Source organism: Aulonocara sp. 'chitande type north' Nkhata Bay, linkage group LG17 (genome assembly GCF_057382095.1).
Source record: "Aulonocara sp. 'chitande type north' Nkhata Bay isolate Kocher_YH1m ecotype deep benthic linkage group LG17, A_spYH_male_GT1.1, whole genome shotgun sequence".
Taxonomy (NCBI): domain Eukaryota; kingdom Metazoa; phylum Chordata; class Actinopteri; order Cichliformes; family Cichlidae; genus Aulonocara; species Aulonocara sp. 'chitande type north' Nkhata Bay.
In genome coordinates, this window is record NC_141360.1 from 21985073 (window position 1) to 22008426 (window position 23354).

At 39.5% G+C, this 23354-nt stretch overlaps 1 protein-coding gene across 1 annotated transcript; it reads right to left on the bottom strand.

The window, feature by feature from the left end:
• Nucleotides 1–1736: 1736 nt before the first annotated feature.
• Nucleotides 1737–12439, bottom strand: tmem19 (transmembrane protein 19). Its single transcript, XM_086270186.1, has 8 exons — nucleotides 12207–12439; nucleotides 11267–11414; nucleotides 8811–8924; nucleotides 6631–6768; nucleotides 4006–4082; nucleotides 3746–3923; nucleotides 3092–3301; nucleotides 1737–2020 (listed from the first exon to the last, which is right to left on the bottom strand). Exons 2-8 carry the CDS (start codon nucleotides 11394–11396, stop codon nucleotides 1860–1862), a joined length of 1008 nt encoding a protein of 335 aa, XP_086126312.1. The 5' UTR covers nucleotides 11397–11414; nucleotides 12207–12439; the 3' UTR covers nucleotides 1737–1859.
• Between the last annotated feature and the right edge of the window lie 10915 nt (nucleotides 12440–23354).

Sequence of the window (23354 nt, forward strand, 5' to 3'; positions counted from 1 at the left end):
AGACTTCACTTTCACCTTAAATACTACATGAAAATATTATTTCAGCAGTAAAGCTTTAGTAAAACTGCAGCTGTTTAAAATGTAAACAATTTAGAATATTTGGGTATATATATTTATAAAACTCATCGCAGGGAACAAGTGACAGCTGATGTGACAACGTCTCAGCTGAAGAATTCAGAATTACAATTCTTCATTTTTACAACCTAAATTTTGAATTTTTTTTCTGTAAATGTTGAATTTAAAATAAATTCATGACTTATTCTTAGTTATAATCCTTTAAATTATGTATTTACGTTCCTGCAATTTCAGCTTTACTTAGTCAAATTAAAATGAACAATTTTTTCAACCTCCAAATTTTGACAATGTAATAATTAATGTTAAATTAACATGAATTTGAGTATTTTTACTTATTCTTGTCAATCTTTCATTATTCATATATCAAAAATTACAGAGTTTTTTTTCCTCATGTGAAACACTAAGTTGACTCACTCTTAGCACTTTGATTTTTCTCCATTGAAATTCTGCTCTCAGAATGTTTTTTTATTTTCAAACAACTTAAAACTGTTTTCCAGACTACATCAAATTATTGAGCTCTTTAATCACCAAATTTTGGGGCTTCTTGGGGTTTTTTGGGTCTGAAAAGTCTGAGAAATGTCAAATTTTGAGTTAAAGTAATTATAGCTTTGCTACAATACACTTTCCTCCACTGTTGGCGAGTCTATCATATATTTTCAGAGAGGGGAAAAAAGGTAAAGTTGTTATTATTTAGTAAACTTTGAATAAGCTTGTATTTTGAGTTAATTTAGAGGTCTCGATGATGGCAGAGTGGGATACAGTGTTTTTGCTTTTTACTTACAGAAAAAAGCTGCAGAAATAATCGAACATGTATCTGCAGGAGGAAGGACTTGATGTCGGCTCTGAGTTTCTGAGGGTTTTTGTTTTGTTGCTGGACATTAACATATCCTGCTGTGAAACAGGGCGCTCTGCAGCGAGCTCCGTGTGACCAATCAGGACTCGTGTAGATAATAAGCTGTGTGTGTGTGTGTGTGTGTGTGTGTGTGTGTGTGTGTGCGTGCACGCGCACCTGCTGTTCTGTAAACTTTATATATATATTAATTTAATCCTGACGTCTCTCTCTCTCTCACCTGTTCATAGTCAATGTCACTCTCCCGGTTTGGTTTAGTGCCTTCTCTCTCAGACACTGAAATAAAAACAGTAATACCTCTGAAAATGATCCGTGGACTCCTCCACATTTTCTCTTCTTCGACTGAACTTTTACACGGCTCCATATTAACGACCGACCTTGCCTCCTCAAACGTACCCTCATGTCTCCGCCCACCGCGGATCCTCAACCTGAACTTTTGAGAGCAGTTTAACCTTAATGCTCCATCTTCCCTCTGCTGCTGTGTTCATATTCATCTAATCACAGCTCTGCAGACACCGTCACCAACCTTCCACCCTGCTGCCAGTTTTCTTTGTTTACGTCAAAATTACACCAGTTTCATTTCCTGATTTTATTTTATTTTTTTCACTAAATGGCAGAAACGTCATCTCATCTAAAACAAATCAGTCACATCCAGACTGAGGGGTTGGCAGTGAAGTTTAATACATCCATGGCCTCCTGAACATGTCATGTTTAAAAACACAGTGGCTTTGAGCTGATGGTGTGGGTGCAGCTGATGGTGCAGGTGTGGCTCAGTTATTAAAACCTGTCTTTTTTTGTTTTGTTTAAAAAAAAAAAAAAAAAAAAAAAAATGTTGGTCTCAGATGTTTAGTCAATGTTTGAATAACACTAATTCAGGCAGCCAGCAGGTCATAAAACAGGCAGACAACTGTGAACTTTGCTTTTTAGTGTCAGTCTATCGAGGCCACGCACCCCAGGCCAGCCCCGGCAGGATGAGCGCGATGAGGACAGAGGAGAACAGGTTGACTGCGTTGTTGTCTAAGATGGGTTTCCCGCAGATCCACTGGGTGGTGGCGGAGCTGTAGCTCACCACCTTCCCGATGCTCGCGTCAAAGCCTGAGGGGACACAGGAGAAAAGTCAGAAAATCTCTGCGTGTCACTGCACGAAAGGAAATCCCAGCTGCAGAAAACGTTACCAAAAAATTAAACTCTTTCTTTTTTTTTTTTTTAATTTTTTATTAGTCTGCAGATGCGGTTTACTTGTTTCAGTCAAGCTAAACAGGGACTGAGGTTTAGGAGAGCCCCTCTGAAGCTATGTTTTAATTCTGTTTAATTTTTAGTGATAAGTTTGAACTCCATGAGCTGGGATTTGAAGTAAAAGCTGCTTGATCTCTGAGGGCCGCTGAGTTCAATGGTTCAACTTCACTATTATAGGGAAAGAAACTGCAGAACTTCACTCTAACTGGGCATGTTTAATACTCTAAAAGGAAGCCACTCACTGTTCTCCTGCTTCCTCTGATCTCCGTATGAACGTCAAGCTTCAGCATCAGATTCAGTTCAATCTTATTTTTTACAGCAGCAAATCATCGAGGAGCTTCACATTGTGAGGTAAAAACCCAACAATCAGACGACACCATATGAGCAGGCACTTTGGCAACAGCGGAAAGGAAAAATCCTTACATCTGATTTATAATCAGCTCAAACTGAACTTTAATCTCATCTCTGTAACTCAGCAGTCAGACTGCAAACATTTGCTGTACGTTGCTGAGAATTGGTGTTTAAATCAAACTGATCTGTGTAAAGCTTCAGACACTGATCAATCATTGATCATGTTGTAACTGATCACACTGATGAAAAACATCTGTTGCAGCTGGATCTTGGAGATTATTGGAACAATTGAGTGAAGATGAGGCTGAAATGGAACTAAATGGATTTTAAGGGCATTTTTAAAAGAGGCTGGTTGTAATCTGATTACATTTCATATTGAAATGTGAGCCCGGATTGAGATTCAGTCAGTAAATGATGTCAAACAACATTTTAAAGGTTCAAAGTATGAACGCGACATCTGAATCTGTCTGACACATCTGGGTTTGCGAGACAGAATCCGAGGCTGTGTGGCAGATCAGGAAGTTTCTCTACGTATGCAAACACTTAACAACATTCACATGAGATCTGGCTCAAACCCACCTGAGTACTGCATGTGCGCCCCCAGGAAAGAGTCCAGCATGGACCCGAGCAGGCCGGCCACGCCGCCGTACACGACGATCGGCCACTGGGGGTCGGCCAGGTGGAGGTCGCTGACTGTTAGCAACTGCGTCACAAAGTAAGCCACACCCACTGCTGCCCCACCGAGGAAGCTGGCAACCAATCCTATGGGAGTAACGCCTCCGTTTGTTCCTGCAGGGAAAAAAAGCCCCAGAAAAATGAGGCAACTTATCTAAAAATGATTTTCAGCGCAAAAGGATGCATGATTAGGTCAACTGAAATCTAAAAAAATGATTTCATGTTTTGTTTACTGCTGATCTTCTGTACCTACAGCCTTTTAATGAGATGCCACACAGCATGAAAAGAAGTGTTCATCTGTGGACTCTTCAGATAAATCAATGTGACAAGTCACATTATTAATGAAGCTCACAATCACGCCTCCTCGTCCTGATGAACGGTTGTGAAAATCTAATCTGTGTGTTTGGCTTCATGGAAAAGAGTCAATTCTCAGGAGTCCTGAGCTTCACAACTTTAAAAAAACCCAGTCTGATCTGAACTGTGCTGTGGGACTTTTCCCCTCTTTAACACAAAGTGGAACATTCACATCATTACCCCACCCTCTTACTGGCTCCTCACCTGTGGGGACTTCCTTCCAAGTGGTTATGAGTCTCGGCTTTGATAGGCTGAGGACTGGCCCCACCTCAGATGCCCAGGTGTCCCCGGTACTGCATGCGAGCGCGCCCAGTAGGGAGAGGCACATCCAGGAGGCAGAGTACTGCTTATTGAAATCGATGGGGATCTCACCTGGACCCACCTGAAGCACGAGCAGGAAATGAATAACTTTACTAACATTACACTCACACAGAGCAGCTTATTTCCTGTGCTTCTCAGTTTACCTCGATCATGTAGAGCAGCGCCAGCTCAGTGGGAACACCTCCATTGCAGAAAACCTGAACCCAATTCCTCTGACCTCCTAAAAACAAGTAATTCACATTTAATTCAAACTGTTCCAGGACAACTGTTTAAGCAGCCCAGGTAAAAGGCGGTGGGTCAAGGGGAGTCACTAATCAGATGCTTCGTTTTTTTTTCCTCAGCCACAGATCATTTAAAAAACAAACTCGTCACATTGGCCCATTAAAAAAGCAATAAATAAACATATTTAGTATAATAATGTAAAATATGTTATTAGTTTATTTAAATTTCATATGAATAAACTTAATATGCAAAATAATTAAATTTAAAGTTACATTTTCACCACTAGATGCCAGCAGATTACAGATTATGGTCAACAGAGGTCTATTTCCTAACCCCTCCCAATTAAATAGAGATCCTAGCTATGGTGGCTGCTGGACAAACGCATTTTGGCCAGCTACAAGAGATCCGAGTATTAAAGTTAGACTGTACTCCATAAAAGCTGTGACCGGAGTGCACGTTTCTACTGTTGTTTGTGAACACACTTCCTGATTTGCTGTCAGTGTACTCTGACGGCAAAGTGACCCTTTCCCCCGACAGTGAAATACGTCAGTTCACCGTTTACCTCAGCTGTGAATGCCGGGTAAGAAGCATCTGTTTTTTGACTTTTCCAGTGCTTTCAACACCATCAGGCCGACCCTCCTGGGTGATAAGTTAGCAGCGATGCAGGTGGATGCTTCTCTGGTGTCCTGGATTGTTGATTACCTGACAGGAAGACCACAATATGTACGTCTCCCACAGTGTGTGTCTGACAAGGTGATTAGCAACACAGGGGCACCACAGGGGACTGTCCTCTCCCCCTTCCTCTTCACCCTCTACACCACAGACTTCAGCCACTGCACAGAGACCTGCCATCTTCAGAAGTTTTCTGATGACTCTGCGGTGGTTGGATGCATCAGCAGGGATGATGAGACAGAGTACCGGGCTGTGGTCGACTCCTTTGTCACGTGGTGTGAGCAGAATCATCTGCAGCTCAACGTGGCAAAGACCAAGGAACTGATCGTGGACTTCAGGAAGACCAGGAAACACTTGACCCCTGTTTCAATCCAGGGGGTCAGTGTTGACATTGTGGAGGACTATAAATACCTTGGAGTACACATTGACAGTAAACTGGACTGGGCTAAAAACACCACAGCACTTTACAGGAAGGGCCAGAGTCGTCTCTATTTTTTGAGGCGACTGAGGTCCTTCAACATCTGCCAGAAAATGCTGAGGATTTTCTATGAGTCTGTTGTGGTCAGTGCGATCCTCTATGCTGTTGCATGCTGGGGGAGCAGGCTGAGGGCAGCAGATGCCAACAGACTCAATAAACTGATCCGTAAGGCCAGCAATGTTGTGGGGATGGAGCTGGACTCCCTCAAGGTGGTGTCGGAGAGGCGGATGCTGTCCAAGATAAAGACAATGTTGGATAACACCTCCCACCCACTCCATGACATGCTGGTCAGTCACAGGAGCTCGTTCAGTGAGAGACTGAGATTACCGAAAAGCACCACTGAACGACACAGGAAATCATTCCTGCCTGTGGCCATCTCCCTGTACAACGCATCCACTTAACACACTGTTTGCTGCTACAACTACACATGTTTCTTTTCCAAATATTTATTTATAAGTGACTTATGTATGTATGTATGTATGTATGTATGTATGTATGTATGTATGTATATATATGTATATATTGTACTATTCTTAGTTAGCGTATTGTCTGTCTTGTCTTAATGTTGGTTTAAAATGGAGCACTGTAACAAAAAATAATTTCCCCCAGGGATCAATAAAGTATTCTGATTCTGATCTGCCTTTATTTACTCTGGGAGAGGCTGGAAAACTTATCTTAGCCTATAACTAGCTGCTGTTGTTGTTGTTTATCCATCTCATGTCTGATCTGTTGACGATAAGTAATTGTGAGAATATCGGACATAAATTAGCTATTTTACGTATGTTTTCGTGTGTTAGAGCCCTGACTTCAGTTCAGGAGACGAGGCTTAAGGTGAGGAGGAAGAAGATGATATTTTATTAAGATGACTGTGATGTCTGTTACCTCTTTGTTTCAGTTTGGGGAAAGGGGATCCCTTCTCAAAAGATAAAACACAGAGCTGATTGTAAGTTTATGAGAATGCATCATTTAGTTAGAATTTTTTTATTTATTTTTTAAACACAGTAATTACGCACATATTAACTTTTTGTTAAATAAACTAAAAAAACCCTAAAAAAAACCAACAAAATCCTGTTCCCTCGCTTAGACACACCTGTGCATGTTACAGGTGTGTCTGTTAGAATTGTTGAGGATGGCAGCAAAGTTTGTTATCAGCTTTAAATTTGGTTTCTTACAAACACAAGTGCATGCACAGCTTCAGCTCCGTTTCAGTCAGTGGAGCTGCTGATGGACGCTTTACTTCACCCACAAGCTAATGGTCGGATGCTTTGTGCTGCTAGTTTGAGTAAGACATCAAAAGTGTTTTCATCTCTCATTCTCTCTGTGGCTCCGCCTCCTCACTGTGTCACAGAGCTTCCACCAGTCTCTGCAGCACCTGTGAGGCCTTTACGTCTCTCACCTTCTTTGTACTCGGCGTCGATCTTCTTCTTCTGCGCTCCTCCCCAGCGGGTCAGTCTGGAGGAGGTGATGAAGAAGGCCAGCAGAGTGGAGAAGAAGCTATAGTTTGCCATCGTCAACACAAACCCCACCAGGAGGGCTGAGGGCACAGAAACGCATGTTAGCGCAAGCTCACCAGTCATTCAGAGCGTGCCGTTCTGTTGCCAAATGTTTAAAAAGAACAAACCCAGCTGAAGATGTCAAGCTTTACAAAAAAAAAAACAAAACAAAAAAAAAAACACCCCATAAAGATAGTTTCATCTTGCGTTTCCTGGAAGGCAGAAAAATCACCTCCCTTCTTCATATACTGTAGATCGCCTGAGCGTCACAGAGGCATCATTCAGCAGTGTAATAAAACAGATCAGTATCAGTTCTTTTCATAATTGCCTCGACTTCAGGCAGCAGCCTCGTGACTCAGTTTTCAGAATTGTGAGGTCTTTTGTGGCTCAAAGGAGCTTGCAAAGAAAAGCGTCTGGACTTCTTTAAGTTGCTTGAATGTCAAATCCATAAAAAGCAAAAATCAAAACTCTCAAGGAAAACTTCAAGAATTTAATGACTGTCACTTCACATGTGAAAACTTACAGTGCTGTGAAAAAGTAACTGTCCCCTTCCTGATTTCTTAATTTTTTGGCATATTAGTTATATTTAAATGTTTTGGATCAAACAAATTTTAATATCAGAGAAAGATAACCTGAACAAGTTCAATATCTACTTTTTAAATTATGATTTCATTTATTAAGGGAAACAGTCAACCAAACGTACCTGGCCCATGTCAAAAAGTAACTCATGAATTATTTGTAATTAACTACCGAGTTCAATTTCACTGCCTGACCTGCTGAATGAAGAAATATCTCAAATAGAACCAACACATCATGCCAGAATCTAAAGAAACAGCTGAGAAACAAAGTCATTGATTTCAATCAGTCTGGAAAGGGTTACAAAGACATTTCTAAGGCTTTGGCACTCTAGTGAACCTCTGTGATTCTTCCCAGGAGAGATTGGCTAACCAAAATTACTCCAAGAGGTCATCAACGACCCATCAAAGAACCCAGAGCAACATCTAAAGAACTGCAAGGTCACAGTTCGTGATTCAACAATAAGAAAGGGATTGGGCAAAAAATGGCAACAGTAGGAGAGTTCGAGGAGAAAAGCAGTGCTGAGCTAAAAGAACACAAAGGCTCGGCTCATATTTGGGGAAAAAAAAAATCTGGATGATACCCGAGAGTTTGTTGAAAGCATTCTGTAGATGCTAATGCAAGATTTCATCAAAATAATATCATACCAACAGTCAAACGTAGTGGTTGTGGTGTGATGGTTTGAGGCTGCTTTAGGATGCTTAATGGAGCCATGAAATCTGCTCTATACCAGAAAATCCTGAATGAATGATGGGAGCAAATGCTTTTTCACAGAACTGTAAACAAATTCCACAAAATAAACATCAAATGGAAGATATCAGCAGTAAGCTGAATATTTCAAACTAAAGACAGCAACGTGAGACGTGTGGAAAAATTCCCTCTGCTTGTCTGTTACACATATTTTCACAACTTTATCGAATTCAGGCTCTGGTTTACATTACAAGTACCGATTCAGGAATGAAAAGGTGTCTAATGTGAGAATTGAGTCCGTTCATGGGGCGATTTTGTGACAACATTAATGTGGATTATGAGTTTTAGATCTTTAAAGTCCATGACTGTGGCCAGAAATCCAGTTTTCTGCTCTTTAACTCAAGCATATGAGAACAAGTCTTCTGTGACCAACATGCCTTCAGTTTAATGGGTCACATGACGAGATCTGTGCGTCATCTGCAGATTCGTAGTAAGAGGTCTAGTTGTTTTCTGATGCGAGAGCTGGAAATGCATTACAGTCCTTGGTTTTAAATGCATCGCTTATGTAAGTATTGGAGAATCCTCTTTATTTTAAAAGGTCATAGAATATCCCCCTTTAAAAAAAAACTAACCAAAACACGCTCACCCACCACTTTATTAACCAATCACAATGAAGCAACTTAACGCAGTGTAGACACACACCAAACATCACAACTCTTCTAATGTTCACTCGAAATGACTTCATAACGGCTAAGCAGCGAGCCAGGAAGCCAAAACGACATCACGCAGGTGGGTAAAGGTGATGACAAATACTCACCGGCCAGCGCTCCCGATCGGTCCAGACTGCGTCTCTTCAGCGCTCGCATCGTCACCGTGAGGGGTACCAAGATGGAGAACAACCAACGCCACGGCGACACAGGCTGCAGCGTGCCTGAAAACAAACACACACACCAAGACTACCATCAGCACCTCTCCACCCGACTGATCGTTTGAAGGATTTACTGAAGCATGTAAAGATCCGTTTTTATTTTTAAATAAAAAAAAGTTTTTATTTAAATATTAAAAAGAAATGAGATGCACTTTTTTTTTAAAATATAACTGATTAAACTGCAGCTGCTGCATATTATTCTGGCTTTTTCTGGCTCATTGTGGGCTTTGGAGGTGATCAACTCCAACAACAGTGTCAGGTCACTCAAAGTGTAACAATCCAGTAACTGTGTCTTAATTTAAAACCATGCAGGGACTGATTTCAGTGGGGACAGCTGTAGAAGGGAAATCTATCTGATGATGATGATTTCAAAATAAAACCGGAGAGACGTGAAATGAGCTGATGTGCTTCGATAATGTAAGCTGTTGAAATAATTTAAATGTGGCAGGTGCAGCAGGTGGAGATGAGTGCAGAAGATTTACAAGATGGTAGTGAGACCCACTGTGATTTTTTGTGTGGGGACGGTGGTACTGAGAGAAAGACTGGAGGCCAAGGTGGGGGTCTTCAGATTTTCACTGGGAGTGAGCAGGAGGAGAAGCTTAGAAATGATATGACGGACAGCTTAGGAGTGATGGAGGATATTGGACAAAGGATGATGAAGATGGAGGAGAAGGAGGAGGAAGTAGTATAAGAAGGAGAAGAAGAAGGCAGAAGAGGGGAGGAAAATCTTGGTGGAAATGCTGTAACATCTCTCGTCATTTGTGAAGCTGGTGGCCAAGCTACAAGGCCTGGGGCTTCCATACAGCACCTGCATGTGGATCAACAGCTTCCTCTCGGGCCGTAGACAGAGAGTCAGAGTTGGCCATCACACATCCTCAGCCCTGAGTCTCAGCACTGGCTCACCCCAGGGCTGTGTGCTCAGTCCACTGCTCTACTCTCTCTACACACACGACTGCACTCCTCGCCACCACAGCAACATCTTTGTGAAATTTGCAGATGACACCACAGTGGTGGGGCTCATTTCCAAGGGAGACGAGTCTACGTACAGAGACGAGGTGGAGCAGCTGACGTCATGGTGTAAGGCCAATAACCTCCTCCTCAACACTTCAAAAACCAAAGAACTCATAATAGACTTCAGAAGGAAAAAGGCAGAGATCCAACCACTATTCATAAATGGGGACTGTGTAGAAAGGGTGGCAAGCTTCCGCATCCTGGGAGTCAATATAGAGGAGAACCTTTCCTGGAGTGTGAACACCTCCGAGCTGCTGAAAAAGGCCCAACAGAGACTGTACTTCCTGAGAATTCTCAGGAGGAATAACATCACACAGAGACTGCTGGTGTCCTTCTACAGAGCCACCATTGAGAGTGTTCTAACTTACTGCATATGCATCTGGTACACTAGCTGCACAGGGGCTCAGAGGAAAGCACTCCAAGGGATCATTAACACCGCCCAAAAGATCACTGGCTGCCCTCTCCCCACACTGGAAGTTCTACACAACGCCCACTGTTTTAAAAAGGCCCAAAACATCATAAAAGACACCTCACATCCTGGCCACTCCCTGTTTGAACTGTTGCCCTCAGGCAGACGGTACAGGGCAATCAGAGCAAGGACTAATAGACTCAAACACAGCTGTTATCCAACTGCAATAACACATCTGAATACTACAAAAAAATGTCCATCACGCCACTCTTGTGTTAATCTATGCACGGTCTGAAGCATGTGTGTGGGAACGTATGTGAATGTTTTACTGTTACATCTTATTAGTATTTTAAGTATTCTATCTATTTTATTTATTGAATTTTATTGTTTTATTGATATTTTGATATTGCTAGGGATGATGCAATGATCGGGGACCATTCTTCATTTCGTTGTTCTCGTGACAATGACAATAAAGTTTCTGATTCTGATTCTGAAAATCTAATGCTTGAAGCACAAACAAATGCTCAATCACAAACATTTGAGTAACAGCACGAAACCCAAACTTTACTTATAATGTTGCTCAAAAGAAAGACCAGAGACCCTGACTCATTTTTATTCACCAAGTATGTGCACACATACAAGGAACTGAGTTTCTTCCTGAAGCTGTCAAGTTTGTCTTTCAACATACGCCTCGTGTCCTCATTGCCACGCTCTCTCTGTCCATGCATGACTGTGAAAAATGGTACTGAGGTCTGTTCAACTTTTAACCCACTTCAGGAGAAAAAAAAAATAATCAAAGTTAGTGTGAAAGGTATTCAGGGCACATGGAGGGGCACATGATTTAATGGATTAACTTCCTGTTTGAAGGCAGTTTTAAGGAAAAGAAAACCCTTAAAGTGAAAACATTCCCAGGCGGACAGCTCACCGTAGAACGTGCTCATCGTGAGGGAGAGGATCCAGAAGAAGAGAGAGAGTGCCAAAGTGGCACACAGCACGATCATGTCAATCATCATGTTGATGGACTCCTTCATCAAGATGTCATTTTCAGTGTCCATGCTGAGGGACGGCCCGTGCTGCAGGACAGGAGGACAGAGTCACGTCAGTGTTTGTTAGATAGTTTCTGCTGCTGTAAGAAAACGATACTGCTACTTCAAGTTGGTCAGAACATGTTTAATAACAAAGTAAAAGTTCTCATTTTGCCTAGACTTTCATTTCTCCTTCATAACAGTGCCTCAGAGCAGAAAATATAACCCTAATACAGCCTAAACTTCTTTTTATGCTTTATTTTGCTGTATTTTGCTTGCATTGTAAAACTACACAGCATTAAGGTTTGTTATTTTCTGTATTAAGCACCTTGAAGTTACATATAATAAAATATGCTAGTTAAAAAAAATACCATTCCTTGGAATAGGTGGCACTTATAGGAATCATGTTGTGCAGAAAGAGTCACATGACATGTAAAACTCGCCTCCTGGAGCCTGAAGCAGAGAGCCCAGCTTGGTACACCTCTCAGGTAACACCCTTATGCCGCCTCATTTCAAACCTCCTGACTCTCCCCTGGCACTGGCTGACCTCAGGCTAGCCTGTACTCATCCTCCCTCTGCTCTGTTTAAATGAACTGCCTGAGAACCACTCTCTTAATTTGCCATGAAGAGAGTCATGAGGAGAGCGGAACCAAAACAAAGCGCCATCAGACCTCCCTAACATTGAAATTATACACCTAAATATGAGAACTAAGTGTTCTCAAAGCAGAATAACACTCTAAAATAATATCAAACACCGGGCTGAAGTGTCAGTTTGGTACATGGGAATATATTTAAGCGGTACTTAAAAAACATTTTTTAAAAATACATATATAAACTCACCGTTTATCTCCTGAGCCATCACGACTTGTCGGTTACACGCCCTACTTTAACGAGAAGGTTAGCTTTCTATATTTTAAGTGGAACAACTAACAGTAGTGTTTCTTACAAATATAATTAAAGAGAAAAAGATTTTAGCAGTGAAACCAAACGGAATTCAGAAGCTCAGCTGAAGCTTCCAGGCTAAAACACCTGCCGGAGGGAGAAAACACGACGGACCCACTTCCGGCAGCCAGCCACTGAGTTCTTAAAGGGACAGTAACCCAAATTACAGCTCTTTTTTTGTTTTTTGTTTGTTTTAGGGTTTTGTTTTTGTTTTTTTAAATAGGTCGGCATAGGTAGAAACACGACAAAGCACAGGCGAAATCGGAATATTTCATCAATTAATAACTGTGTTTAATTGATAGCTGTATTGAAGATATTTATGAAGATATTTCTGGTTTAAAAACTTTTATAATTTCGTGTCTACTCAGAAGACATTCCAAAGGTTTCGTGTTTTAAACTAAAAAAAAAATTCAAATTAAGGCAGTTGAGTCCCGTATAAAAATGAAAAAAGAAAAGAAAATACTAACGCTGCACCCCATTAGAGTCATCCATCTCAGCTCAGACTGGATAATTAAACACCCACAACGTTATTTTTAAAGATCTTGCTGAGGTGCTCATGATCCTCCTTACAATAATTTGGCAATATTTCTGGAATTTGACCAATGAGGTTCATGCCTTTTGTATATCTAGTTTTCCTGGCATGTAAAGGCATTTAAGATAAGATAAGATAGAACTTTATTAATCCCTCGGGTGGGTTCCTCTGGGAAATTCGACTTCCAAAAAAAGCACAGCAACGACCAAAGTTACAGTTACAGAACTGTTATATATATATATAAACACACACACACACACACACACATATATAAATACAGAGACAAATATAAATAAAATATACAAAGGGGATAAATAGAATAAATAGGAATAAAAAATAAAAATACAAGTGAATTGCACATTTCAAGTATTGAGTCTATTGCACTGTTGACTATTTACAAAAGTATTGCACAAGGTATTGTACAGTGAGGTGCAGAGGCACTACAGCTTAGTTGTTCCCCCCTCCTTTGTCCTCCTGTCTCCCCTCCCTCTCCCCTCCAGAGAGGAGTTAAACAGTCTGATGGCGTGTGGGACAAAGGAGTTTTTAAGTCTGTTAGTTCTTGTCTTGGGGAGAAGCAACCTGTCACTGAACAGACTCTTCTGGTTGTTTATGGCCGTGTGCAGAGGATGCCTGGCATTGTCCATAATGTCCATCAGTTTCTTTAATGTCCTTTTCTCTGCCACTGTCACCAGAGTGTCCAGCTTCATGCCGACCACAGAGCTAGCCCTCCTGATCAGTTTCTCCAGCCTGGATGAGTCCCTCTTTGCTGTGCTGCTCCCCCAGCACACCACAGCATAGAAAAGTACTCCAGCAACCACCGACTGGTAAAACATCCTCAGGAGCTTCCTGCAGATGTTAAAAGACCTCAGCCTCCTGAGGAAGTACAGTCGGCTTTGGGCTTTTTTATACAGGTACTCTGTGTTGCATGACCAGTCCAGTTTATTGTCCATCCACAGCCCGAGGTACTTGTACTTGTTGACCACCTCCACCTCCTCCCCCTCTATCTGAACTGGCAGTGGACCTTCTCTGGACCTCCCGAAGTCCACAACCAGTTCCTTAGTCTTTGAGGTGTTGAGTTGCAGGTGGTTTGTGTGACTCCATGCGACAAAATTTTACTGTGCACACATACGTGGAACTTAAAATTACATTGACGTTCGTCTTTTGGATGTTTGAAAAATCTTGAAACCGATTTTGAAACATGTGGAGCAACCCTGCAAAAATTGGTGTAATCGAGTTTTTGTAGTGTTGCTTGTTTGGATTTGCAGCTTACTCTTTAAGAAGCTGGACTCAAGTAAAACATAAGGCAGCAGATAAATAACCCTTACAGACAGACTACATGGAAAGCGATGTCCTACCGTTTGATGAAACAGAATAATATCTATAATCATTCTTGCCATTCTTCTTGGAATTTCTGAGCTTCCAATGATCTTCAAGAACTGATGTCCTCCCGATTTGCATACAATGTGAGCCATCAGGGGTCAAAAGTGTCCCCACTTCATTTGACTGTTTTTTAAAGTATAAAGTATAAATTGTCAATCAATTCAGTGTTACACCTTAGTTTTACTTAAGACCAACACATTAACACAAAATTTACTCAACATTTTACATTTTAGGGCCACCAGACCTTCTTTACAAAAAATAAACCCTGTTTTTTTAGCGAAAACAAATTGAGAAAATTAAATATTTAATTGTTTAGATAATTTTGACTATCTGAATAACTAGAGAGTGCTGTATGTTGAACTTTAGCGAGAATTTTTTTTTTCAAGCGTTTATAAATTTTTAATGGCAGCAAATAATCACACTGGTGGTCCTCAGGGGTCAAAAGTGTCCCCACTTCATTTGACTGTTTTTTAAAGTAAAAAGTATAAATTGTCAATCAATTCAGTGTTACACCTTAGTTTTACTTAAGACCAACACATTAAAACAAAATTTACTCAACATTTTACATTTTAGGGCCACCAGACCTTCTTTACAAAAAATAAACCCTGTTTTTTAGCGAAAATAAAAAAAGAAAATTAAATATTTAATTGTTTAGATAATTTTGACTATCTGAATAACTAGAGAGTGCTGTATGTTGAACTTTAGTGAGAATTTTTTTTTTGAACCATTTAAATTTTTTTAATGGCAGCAAATAATCACACTGGTGGTCCTCAGGGGTCAAAAATGTCCCCACTTCATTTGACTGTTTTTTAAAGTAAAAAGTATAAATTGTCAATCAATTCAGTGTTACACCTTAGTTTTACTTAAGACCAACACATTAACACAAAATTTACTCAACATTTTACATTTTAGGGCCACCAGACCTTCTTTACAAAAAATAAACCCTGTTTTTTAGCGAAAACAAATTGAGAAAATTAAATATTTAATTGTTTAGATAATTTTGACTATCTGAATAACTAGAGAGTGCTGTATGTTGAACTTTAGTGAGAAAGTTTTTTTTCAAGCGTTTGAAAATTTTTAATGGCAGCAAATAATCACACTGGTGGTCCTCAGGGGTCAAAAATGTCCCCACTTCATTTGACTGTTTTTTTAAAGTATAAAGTATAAATTGTCAATCAATTCAGTGTTACACCTTAGTTTTACTTAAGACCAACACATTAACACATAATTTACCCAACATTTTACATTTTAGGGCCACCAGACCTTGTTTACAAAAAATACACCCTGTTTTTTAGCGAAAATAAAACAAGAAAATTAAATATTTAATTAAATTAAATATTTAAAAAAAATTTTTTTTTTTTTTAAATTCTCACTAAAGTTCAACATACAGAGTGCTGTATGTTGAACTTTAGTGAGAATTCTTTTTTTGAACCATCTATAAATTTTAAATGGCAGCACATAATCACACCTGTGGTCCTCAGGGCTCAAAAATGACCCCGTTTGCTTTGAAGCAACAAGTATAAAATATCATCCATCTCTGTGTTTCAAGGTTTTATTCAACTTTATTCCAACTCATTGCCTGACAGTTTTCTATATTTTGGCATGGTAGGAGGGCATGAGTCTGAGTGAAGGCAAACTTTCATGAGGACAAAGGCGTGTCCATATTTGACCCAAGTGCAGGAGGAAGCTCAGGTTTATTCCTCTGCACTGGTCCCATCATGGACAGCATTCTTTCTGCAGTTGCAGGCCAAGGGGCATATACAGTAAACAAGCTGTTACAGGTGATTGTTTTCTTTTGGAAACCTGCAATGTTAGGGACAACTCGTGTCCTGACTGCAGGACAGACGGTTTGCCATCGCACACGAGCATGTTCCATGTACAGCTGGACCTGCATCACATGCTGCCCATGTTTTTGTCTCAAAGTTCCCTGGTTTACTTGGATGTTCTGTTGGAGGGGACAGAGTCCTCTGAAGGGGACTTGGTGCTCATACAGTCACATCAGTACCAGGATCTTACATCACAGCAGGAGGAACACCCACTTGTGTTTCAAGTCAAGTCAACACCAACACACATCATACACCTCAAATGGGAGCACGTTTGTGTCATGAACGACGATCATCTATTGTGTCTTTATCAAGAAATTATGTCCTTTTTGTGCTTCTATGATTAATCTTGTGTCAGCATGAAAACTTCTCTACCAGACTCAGGATGTCATAAACTGGCCGTAGCGACTCTACTGGATGCACGGCAGTAAGAATCAACACACCCACATATGCCTACAGCTGCATTCGGTCCATTTTTCTTCCTCTCTTGTTGTCCCTCCTTGTTCATCATTGAGTTGGCTGTAGAGCAGGTCATCTGCTAATTGGATGGTTGTTGGTTCAATCTCTGTGTGGTCTAGTCTGGAGTTCTTACCAAGGTGTCCTTGGGCAAGTTACTGAACCCCAACTTGGTCTCTGATGCATCCATTGGCATGTGAACGTTAAAAAGCAGAATACAAGCAGAATACACTGTGTATAATGCTTTCAGTACTCGAGTAGAAAAGCCACTGAAGGAGTATGGGACCTGGCACATGTGCTTGGACTGTGGTAGATCATCTTTCTCTGAGGCACATGAGAGAGTCATGCATCGTCTGTCACTGGGAAGGTTAGAAGACCAGATCAGTGTTTCCTCACGTTACTGCAAATATTCCTCTGTCTCAGCTGATTCCTCTTTCCTGCTTGATTCTTTGTCTTCATCATAATTGAAATGGATGATGTGTAGTCCTCTGACACATCTTCTATTTCAGTTTCACATTCTGAAAATTCAAGAAACTTCAAGAAGCCCAGTCACTTTCTCTCCAAGCTCCTCAGACTACCATGTCCTGGATGCCTGAGAACCTACTTGAACATAGTTCAGATTCTTCATCACTTTTCTTCACTTCATAGCCTTCTTCCACTTCTGCAGGTGGCTGATGTGCTTTTTCAGAGAAAGGGTAGCATGTGCTCTAAATATTGACAATATTTTCTATATCTTCTAACCCTGGATCTTCCTGAACATTGATTCTCCCTCCTCATTATACTAGAGGACAATATGTGCTTTGTCCTACTGGTCATTGCTTTGCACAACATGGTAAAAAAAAGTATGCTCATCAAAGTATGCAAATCTCCAGTGCAATGGAGGCTTTTGAGGATACTTTCTGTGTATGTATTATTGTAGAGTCTATCTTACAATACGAAACACTTTGATGCGGCTGTTGTTGTGATTTGGCGCTGTATAAATAAAATTTCATTGAATATAGAGCACCTGCCTCCTCATTGTGCTGCCTGTTGTGGTTGTTATGACCAGTGCTTGACCCCACACATCAGTGATCCAAGATCAAAGATGTTTGAAAACAGTATGGTGTGAAAATACGGCTCTTTGCAACACTTTGTACTTTGGGGTCATTTTTGTCCACGAGGGCCAACAACGTTATAAAATTCAATAAAAACCACATAAATAAATCAAATTACTTGAAACTTATTCCAATCATTCATAGTATAGTAATGAATAACTTCTGTTATTTTCAGCCCATTTGATGAATAACAAATACATTTTTGATAGCAAAAGATTTCTTTAGAGGACAAAAATGACCCGTGGACAACACAAGGGTTAAAGCTCCGCTCAAAATGCAGCCTTTAATCTATGATCCCATGGGCAATACTTCTCTTCCTGACAGCAGAGCACAGAGAGACCTCTGTTCTTGTCTTGCATCACAGCAGAATTTTTTTTATCGGGTGTCTGATGAAAACTCAAAGATTGACACACTTAAGTCAAATCAATTATGTCCTATTGAGAATACAGTTGGAGATTTCACAAGCTTCAAATAACAAGAAGTATCTATCCACCGGTTTGATCATTTTCCCTTCAAATACCTCTGTAGTTACTGTGCGAATTATCATTTTATTGTGTGACGATTCGTGGTTGCTAGAGGATGAATCCTACCCACTCTGGTAATCCTCTGACATGGCCTTAATATTCTGTGAAATCTTCCCAACTCAAACTGATTGAAAGGCTTAAATCTTTCCACATTGTTGATCATGGTTTTCAGATGATGAACGTAGGTACAGCTGAGGTACAGCTGATAAGAAAGGTCAGTTTACCTTCAACTCTTCTGTCCTTATTTTGGTTTATGTGGGGTGATTTACTATTTACCACTACGAATGGAAAGTCAGTCTGAGGCTCAGGGGATATTCACTGTGTCACAGGTATTTGCACATAAATTAAAGTCTAATTATAGTTGACTGTGAAGCTCAGCTCAGCTTTAACTACCACATTGTTGAGATCAGATGTATTTCTGTTCCACTGCATTTGTACAGGCTAATAAAAGTGATTCTGTATCTGCCAGCATTTTAAAAGCTTTTCTGTGTAATGAATGTGGAGCAGTTTGTACACATTACACACTTTTAATACCAGGGTTAGAACAGATTGTGTCTCATCATAAAAACACCTCGATTTTTATAAAACCCCATAAACCATTTATGATGCAGCCTGGTTTTTCTGGAAAGGACCAAAAGATGTGCCAATTATGCTCATTTCTGAGAGGGACAGCATCACCACAGCAGTGATGTAGAATAACTGTTCCATCTTCTTTTTACTAGTAACTAGTTTTTTTCTTTCCAGCATTAAAAACTTAAAAAAAAGTTTCTGCTTTTACTTGATTACGTGTGATTTTGTTACTTAATATTTTCATTTAAATGTGTGCCTTTTTACTGTATTCTATTTATTTTGATTTTACTTAATTACAATATTGTTATCAAACAGTATATATGACATAATTTCATATCTTTTTACCCCGTGTGTTTAAATGCGTTTAAATAATGTTAAAGTTCTGTATCAAAAAATACCAATCTTGGGATTTTAAAAAAGTATATTATAATTACTCTTTTTTTGTTTTGTTTTGTTGTTGTTATAATTACTTAAGTTTCAGCCAGCAGCAGAAATTGAGACTCATCAGACCACAAAACATTTTTTAGTCTTGTATTGCATAGTTTTGGTGAGGCTGTGTGAATTGTAGCCTTTGTTTTCTTTTCTATTTTTAGATGGCAAGAGTGGCACCCAATGTGGTCTTCTGCTGCTTTAGCCTGTGTGCAAAGTTTGAGTTTGCAATGCTCTTCTGCATACCTTAGTTATAACAAGTGGTTATTTGAGTTACTGTTGCTTTTTCTCCCACAGAGCTGCAGTTTACTTCATATTTTCCTCTTTTTTGGACTGTCCTCTGTAAATCCCAGACATGGTTGTGTTAGAAAATCCCACCAGATTAGCAGCTTGTGAAATACTCAGACCAGCCCATCTGGTACCAACAACCACGCCACGTTCAACCCAGTTAAAATAATGTTTTTTCTCATTCTGATATTCAGCCTGAATGTCTGCAGGTCATCTTGACCACATCTAAATGCATCGAGTTACTGCCACAGGATTGGCTGAATAAATGTTTGTGTTTGTGTTACCAAAGAGTTGAAAAAGTCTACCTAATAAAGTGGCCGTAGAGTGTATATCCAAAACTATAAAGCAAAATGATTTAATGTTTTTAACAAATTACAATAGACTAAATACTCAAAACAAGAATTTGTTTAATTATATCTTCCTCCCACTGATTCACACAGGTGCACAAACCTGCGGATAATTTACAGCTCAAATTTCTTGTAGCCTGGTCTTATGCTCCAATATTAAACCCACACACAGTCATAGTGGTGATTTAATATCAGTAGTTTATTTTGAATACACACCATAAATGTCTATCAGTCAAAAATATTAACTGAGATCAAACTATGAACACACACACACTAGGGGAGAGCTATTGAAGGAAAGAGAGATTATGCCACCTACCGAGCAGCGACGAGCGGAGGAGGATCAGAGGAGATGTGGTTTGTGCGAAACTGAAGCAGCAGTAACTTTTTAAGAGGGGGGCTAGATCCACCCCTGGAGAGAGAGAGAGCCTTAAGAGAGAATTAGAGAGAAAGACCTTATAATATTCTGTATTTCCAAGACTCATGGGAAGTGTAGTTGTTGAAAGGGACTTCAACACCATGACATGATGTTGGAGCTTAGTGAATCCTATGGGCTCAAATTGTGGTCATAAATATTTTGTACTTGTAAATCAAATGTATATTTGTGAGTATTTGAGTTTTGTAACCTTGTAAACCAAAATATGTGAAAATGTTATGCTTGTGCATCTACAGATGAGAATTTCTGTGTGTGTAAAAAAAGATTTGTGTTTGTAAAAGTATTTACACAAGTTACAATTATTTTTGTTAAGGTCTGGTTACAGATATAAAGCAAAAAACTACATGTAAAACTCTGTGCTCGGGTTCCCTGGCTGCATGTGGCTTTCAACTAACACATAGATGCAGAAACATAACATTTTTCAAATATTTTGGTTTACAAGGTTACAAAACTCAGTACACAAATATGCATTTGATTTACAAGTACAAAATATTTATGACCACAATTTGAGCACATATGAATCCCCAAAGACTCTTGGAGCAAATGAATCCTGAGGGAAATCAATGGGCAAGCCAAACTTTAAACCATAGACTGTATATAAAAGATGGGATTAGTCACTGCCAAGCCGCTTTTTTGGTACTGGAAGTGACCCTATTAGGACAGGCCTAAGTTGTTTCTTGCATCAGGCTGTAACCATATTTATGTCTGCTGGGAAGTTGGACACGTTAACATTGGAGTCTATGGCAGCTGACTCACTGTTTGAAGCAGCATCAAGTGGCCACTAGAGGAACTACAGGAACTTCATCCCCTTTGATTGGTGCTTAGATTTAGTCAGGGGTGTCCCGCTCCAAGCCTCAAGGGCCAGTGTCCTGCAGGTTTTAGATATCACCCTGTGTCAACACACCTGAATCAAATGATTAGTTCATTACCAGGCCTGTGAAGAACTTCAAGACATGCTGAGGAGGTAATTTAGCCATTGAAATCAGCTGTGTTGGATCAAGAACACAACTAAAACCTGCAGGACATCTGCCCTTGAGGCCTGGAGTTGGACACCCCTGGCTTAAGTGATATTAAGGTTATATATCTTCACCAACACCCCTGACAGCAACATCAATTTTACATTTATTTTTAGTCCTTGCAACATATTTCAGGGCCCGGTTAAAAGCCAACAAGAATGAGGACATATAACAGCAATATATATGAAACAAAAACAAAAACCAATTAATATAAAACATATTCAGAGTGTTATTTAGTACAAAAAAGCACAAAACAGTTCTGTTAAATAACTGTGTCAAAAACATTAACTGTAGATAAAGTATTGGGAGGTTTTCCACAGTTTCAGCCCCACAAAAGATAACTTTAATATGCTTTCAATAATAAAAGTGAAAAATAAGTCTAAACCTGGGATTTGGTTCATTCCTGTTGTTACTTAGAGGGGATACATGATGAAAAATAGTAACGTGTAGGAAAACTGGGAAAAATATTGGCGAAAATATTTTTTTAAGTCAAAGAACAATATAACTTCACTTCTTAAAGTTATGTTGTATTTAATTTACATATTAATTTATATATTTGAACTCCTGGGATTAATAACTCATAATAATTTGTCAGTTTACTTTTGTAAATTTGACTTTTTTTTCTTGGAAATTTGAGTTTAAAAAATCTGGATTTTTATAACAAATTAAAGACAGTGAAAATAAATTAACAATAAAAGCAGGGGTGGATCTAGAAGGGTGGCATGGGGTGGCAAGTGCCACCCTAAAATGATCCCTTGCCACCCCAAGTGCCACCCCAGTTTTGCATATGACAGTGTTGTTTATTCAAATAAGATAGCATTACCAGTTTGAGCGTAGTTACAGTCAACAATGAATATAAATGCTAAAACTGAATATATTGGATAGTGTTCCTCCCCTGCACCATTAACAAATGGTTCAGCCCATAGCAGGACAGCTTTTTTCTTGTTTTCAGTAGCAAGCCATGCTTTTAATTGTGCCAGAGCATATTTTGAACAACACCATGGGAATTTCGGATTTTAAACAGGTGGTTGGTTGTTACACTCTGGAAATGGAATGAAGGTGATTGTTATTAACCCTCTGTGGTCCACAGACACGCTGCACCTCCAAATCACATGACTGATGTAAGCTGACATAGCAACAAGCTGCAGCCACGCTGACTCTCTATTTCAGCCCACATTGAAAGTTCAGACTTTAAAGTTTTTAAATTTTAATTACAGGCCAGTAAATCCAGAGTTATGATAATATATATAAGCCACGCTCTTTACTAAATACTGTCGTCACGTTTTTGTGTGTGCGTGTTTTAAGCGTTTTCTAAGGACAGCACGAAAACAGTAAAGAAAGAGAAAAAAAAACCCTATTTCTTTTTGGTGGAAAAATGCACCATGTCGACCAATTAAAAAAAATAAGTCAACATGTGGGATTTGATTGTTTAGGAAGAGGGAAAAGTTTTAGGAGTGACGGTAACGGCAGCGAGACAGAGCAAGGGAGAGAGAGAGAGCTTAGATGTGGGAGATTTGTGAAGTTTAGTGTGGAGTGGATTCTTAGTGTGTTTTGTTGTCTTGTGTAGTTGTTCTGTTGTGTAGTCGTTTTGTTTTGTGTGTCAGTGAGGGCACTAATGAATGTCACAAAGGCACATTTGCAATGTAAACACTGTCACTAAGTAGAAAACCAGCGGAGTGATACACCTCCTATTGTCAGGCCTGCCAAGTGTTGGGCCTGCAGGTTTATCCCTGTGCTGTTCTGTCTTTTGGTGGAGAAACTTTTTTTTTTTACTGGCACACATCATTTGTGGGGCATCTTAGTGCGACACCTGATTGTTCTCTCATTTTAGTTTTAGTAATATTTTTAAATTCTTACACAAAATGAAAAAACAGCAGGTGTATTGGCTGCATTTTTAGATAAATAGTTAAATAGTTTACAAAATGTACAATTATATTATATTTGCATTTCAAGTTGTAAAAATTTACTCAGCATGTCTGTGGGTTTTTTTACAGTAAAAAAATACAACTAGGATTTTAAGTTCTTTGTGTGATTTCAGATCAGTAATACTAATGCCAGTGAAAAACAACTAAATTCAGTTGAGCTGAAAAGATACCAAACGAGGCAAGGGGAAAAAAATAAAATGAAACAATCTGAGGGTGAAATACAAACGTA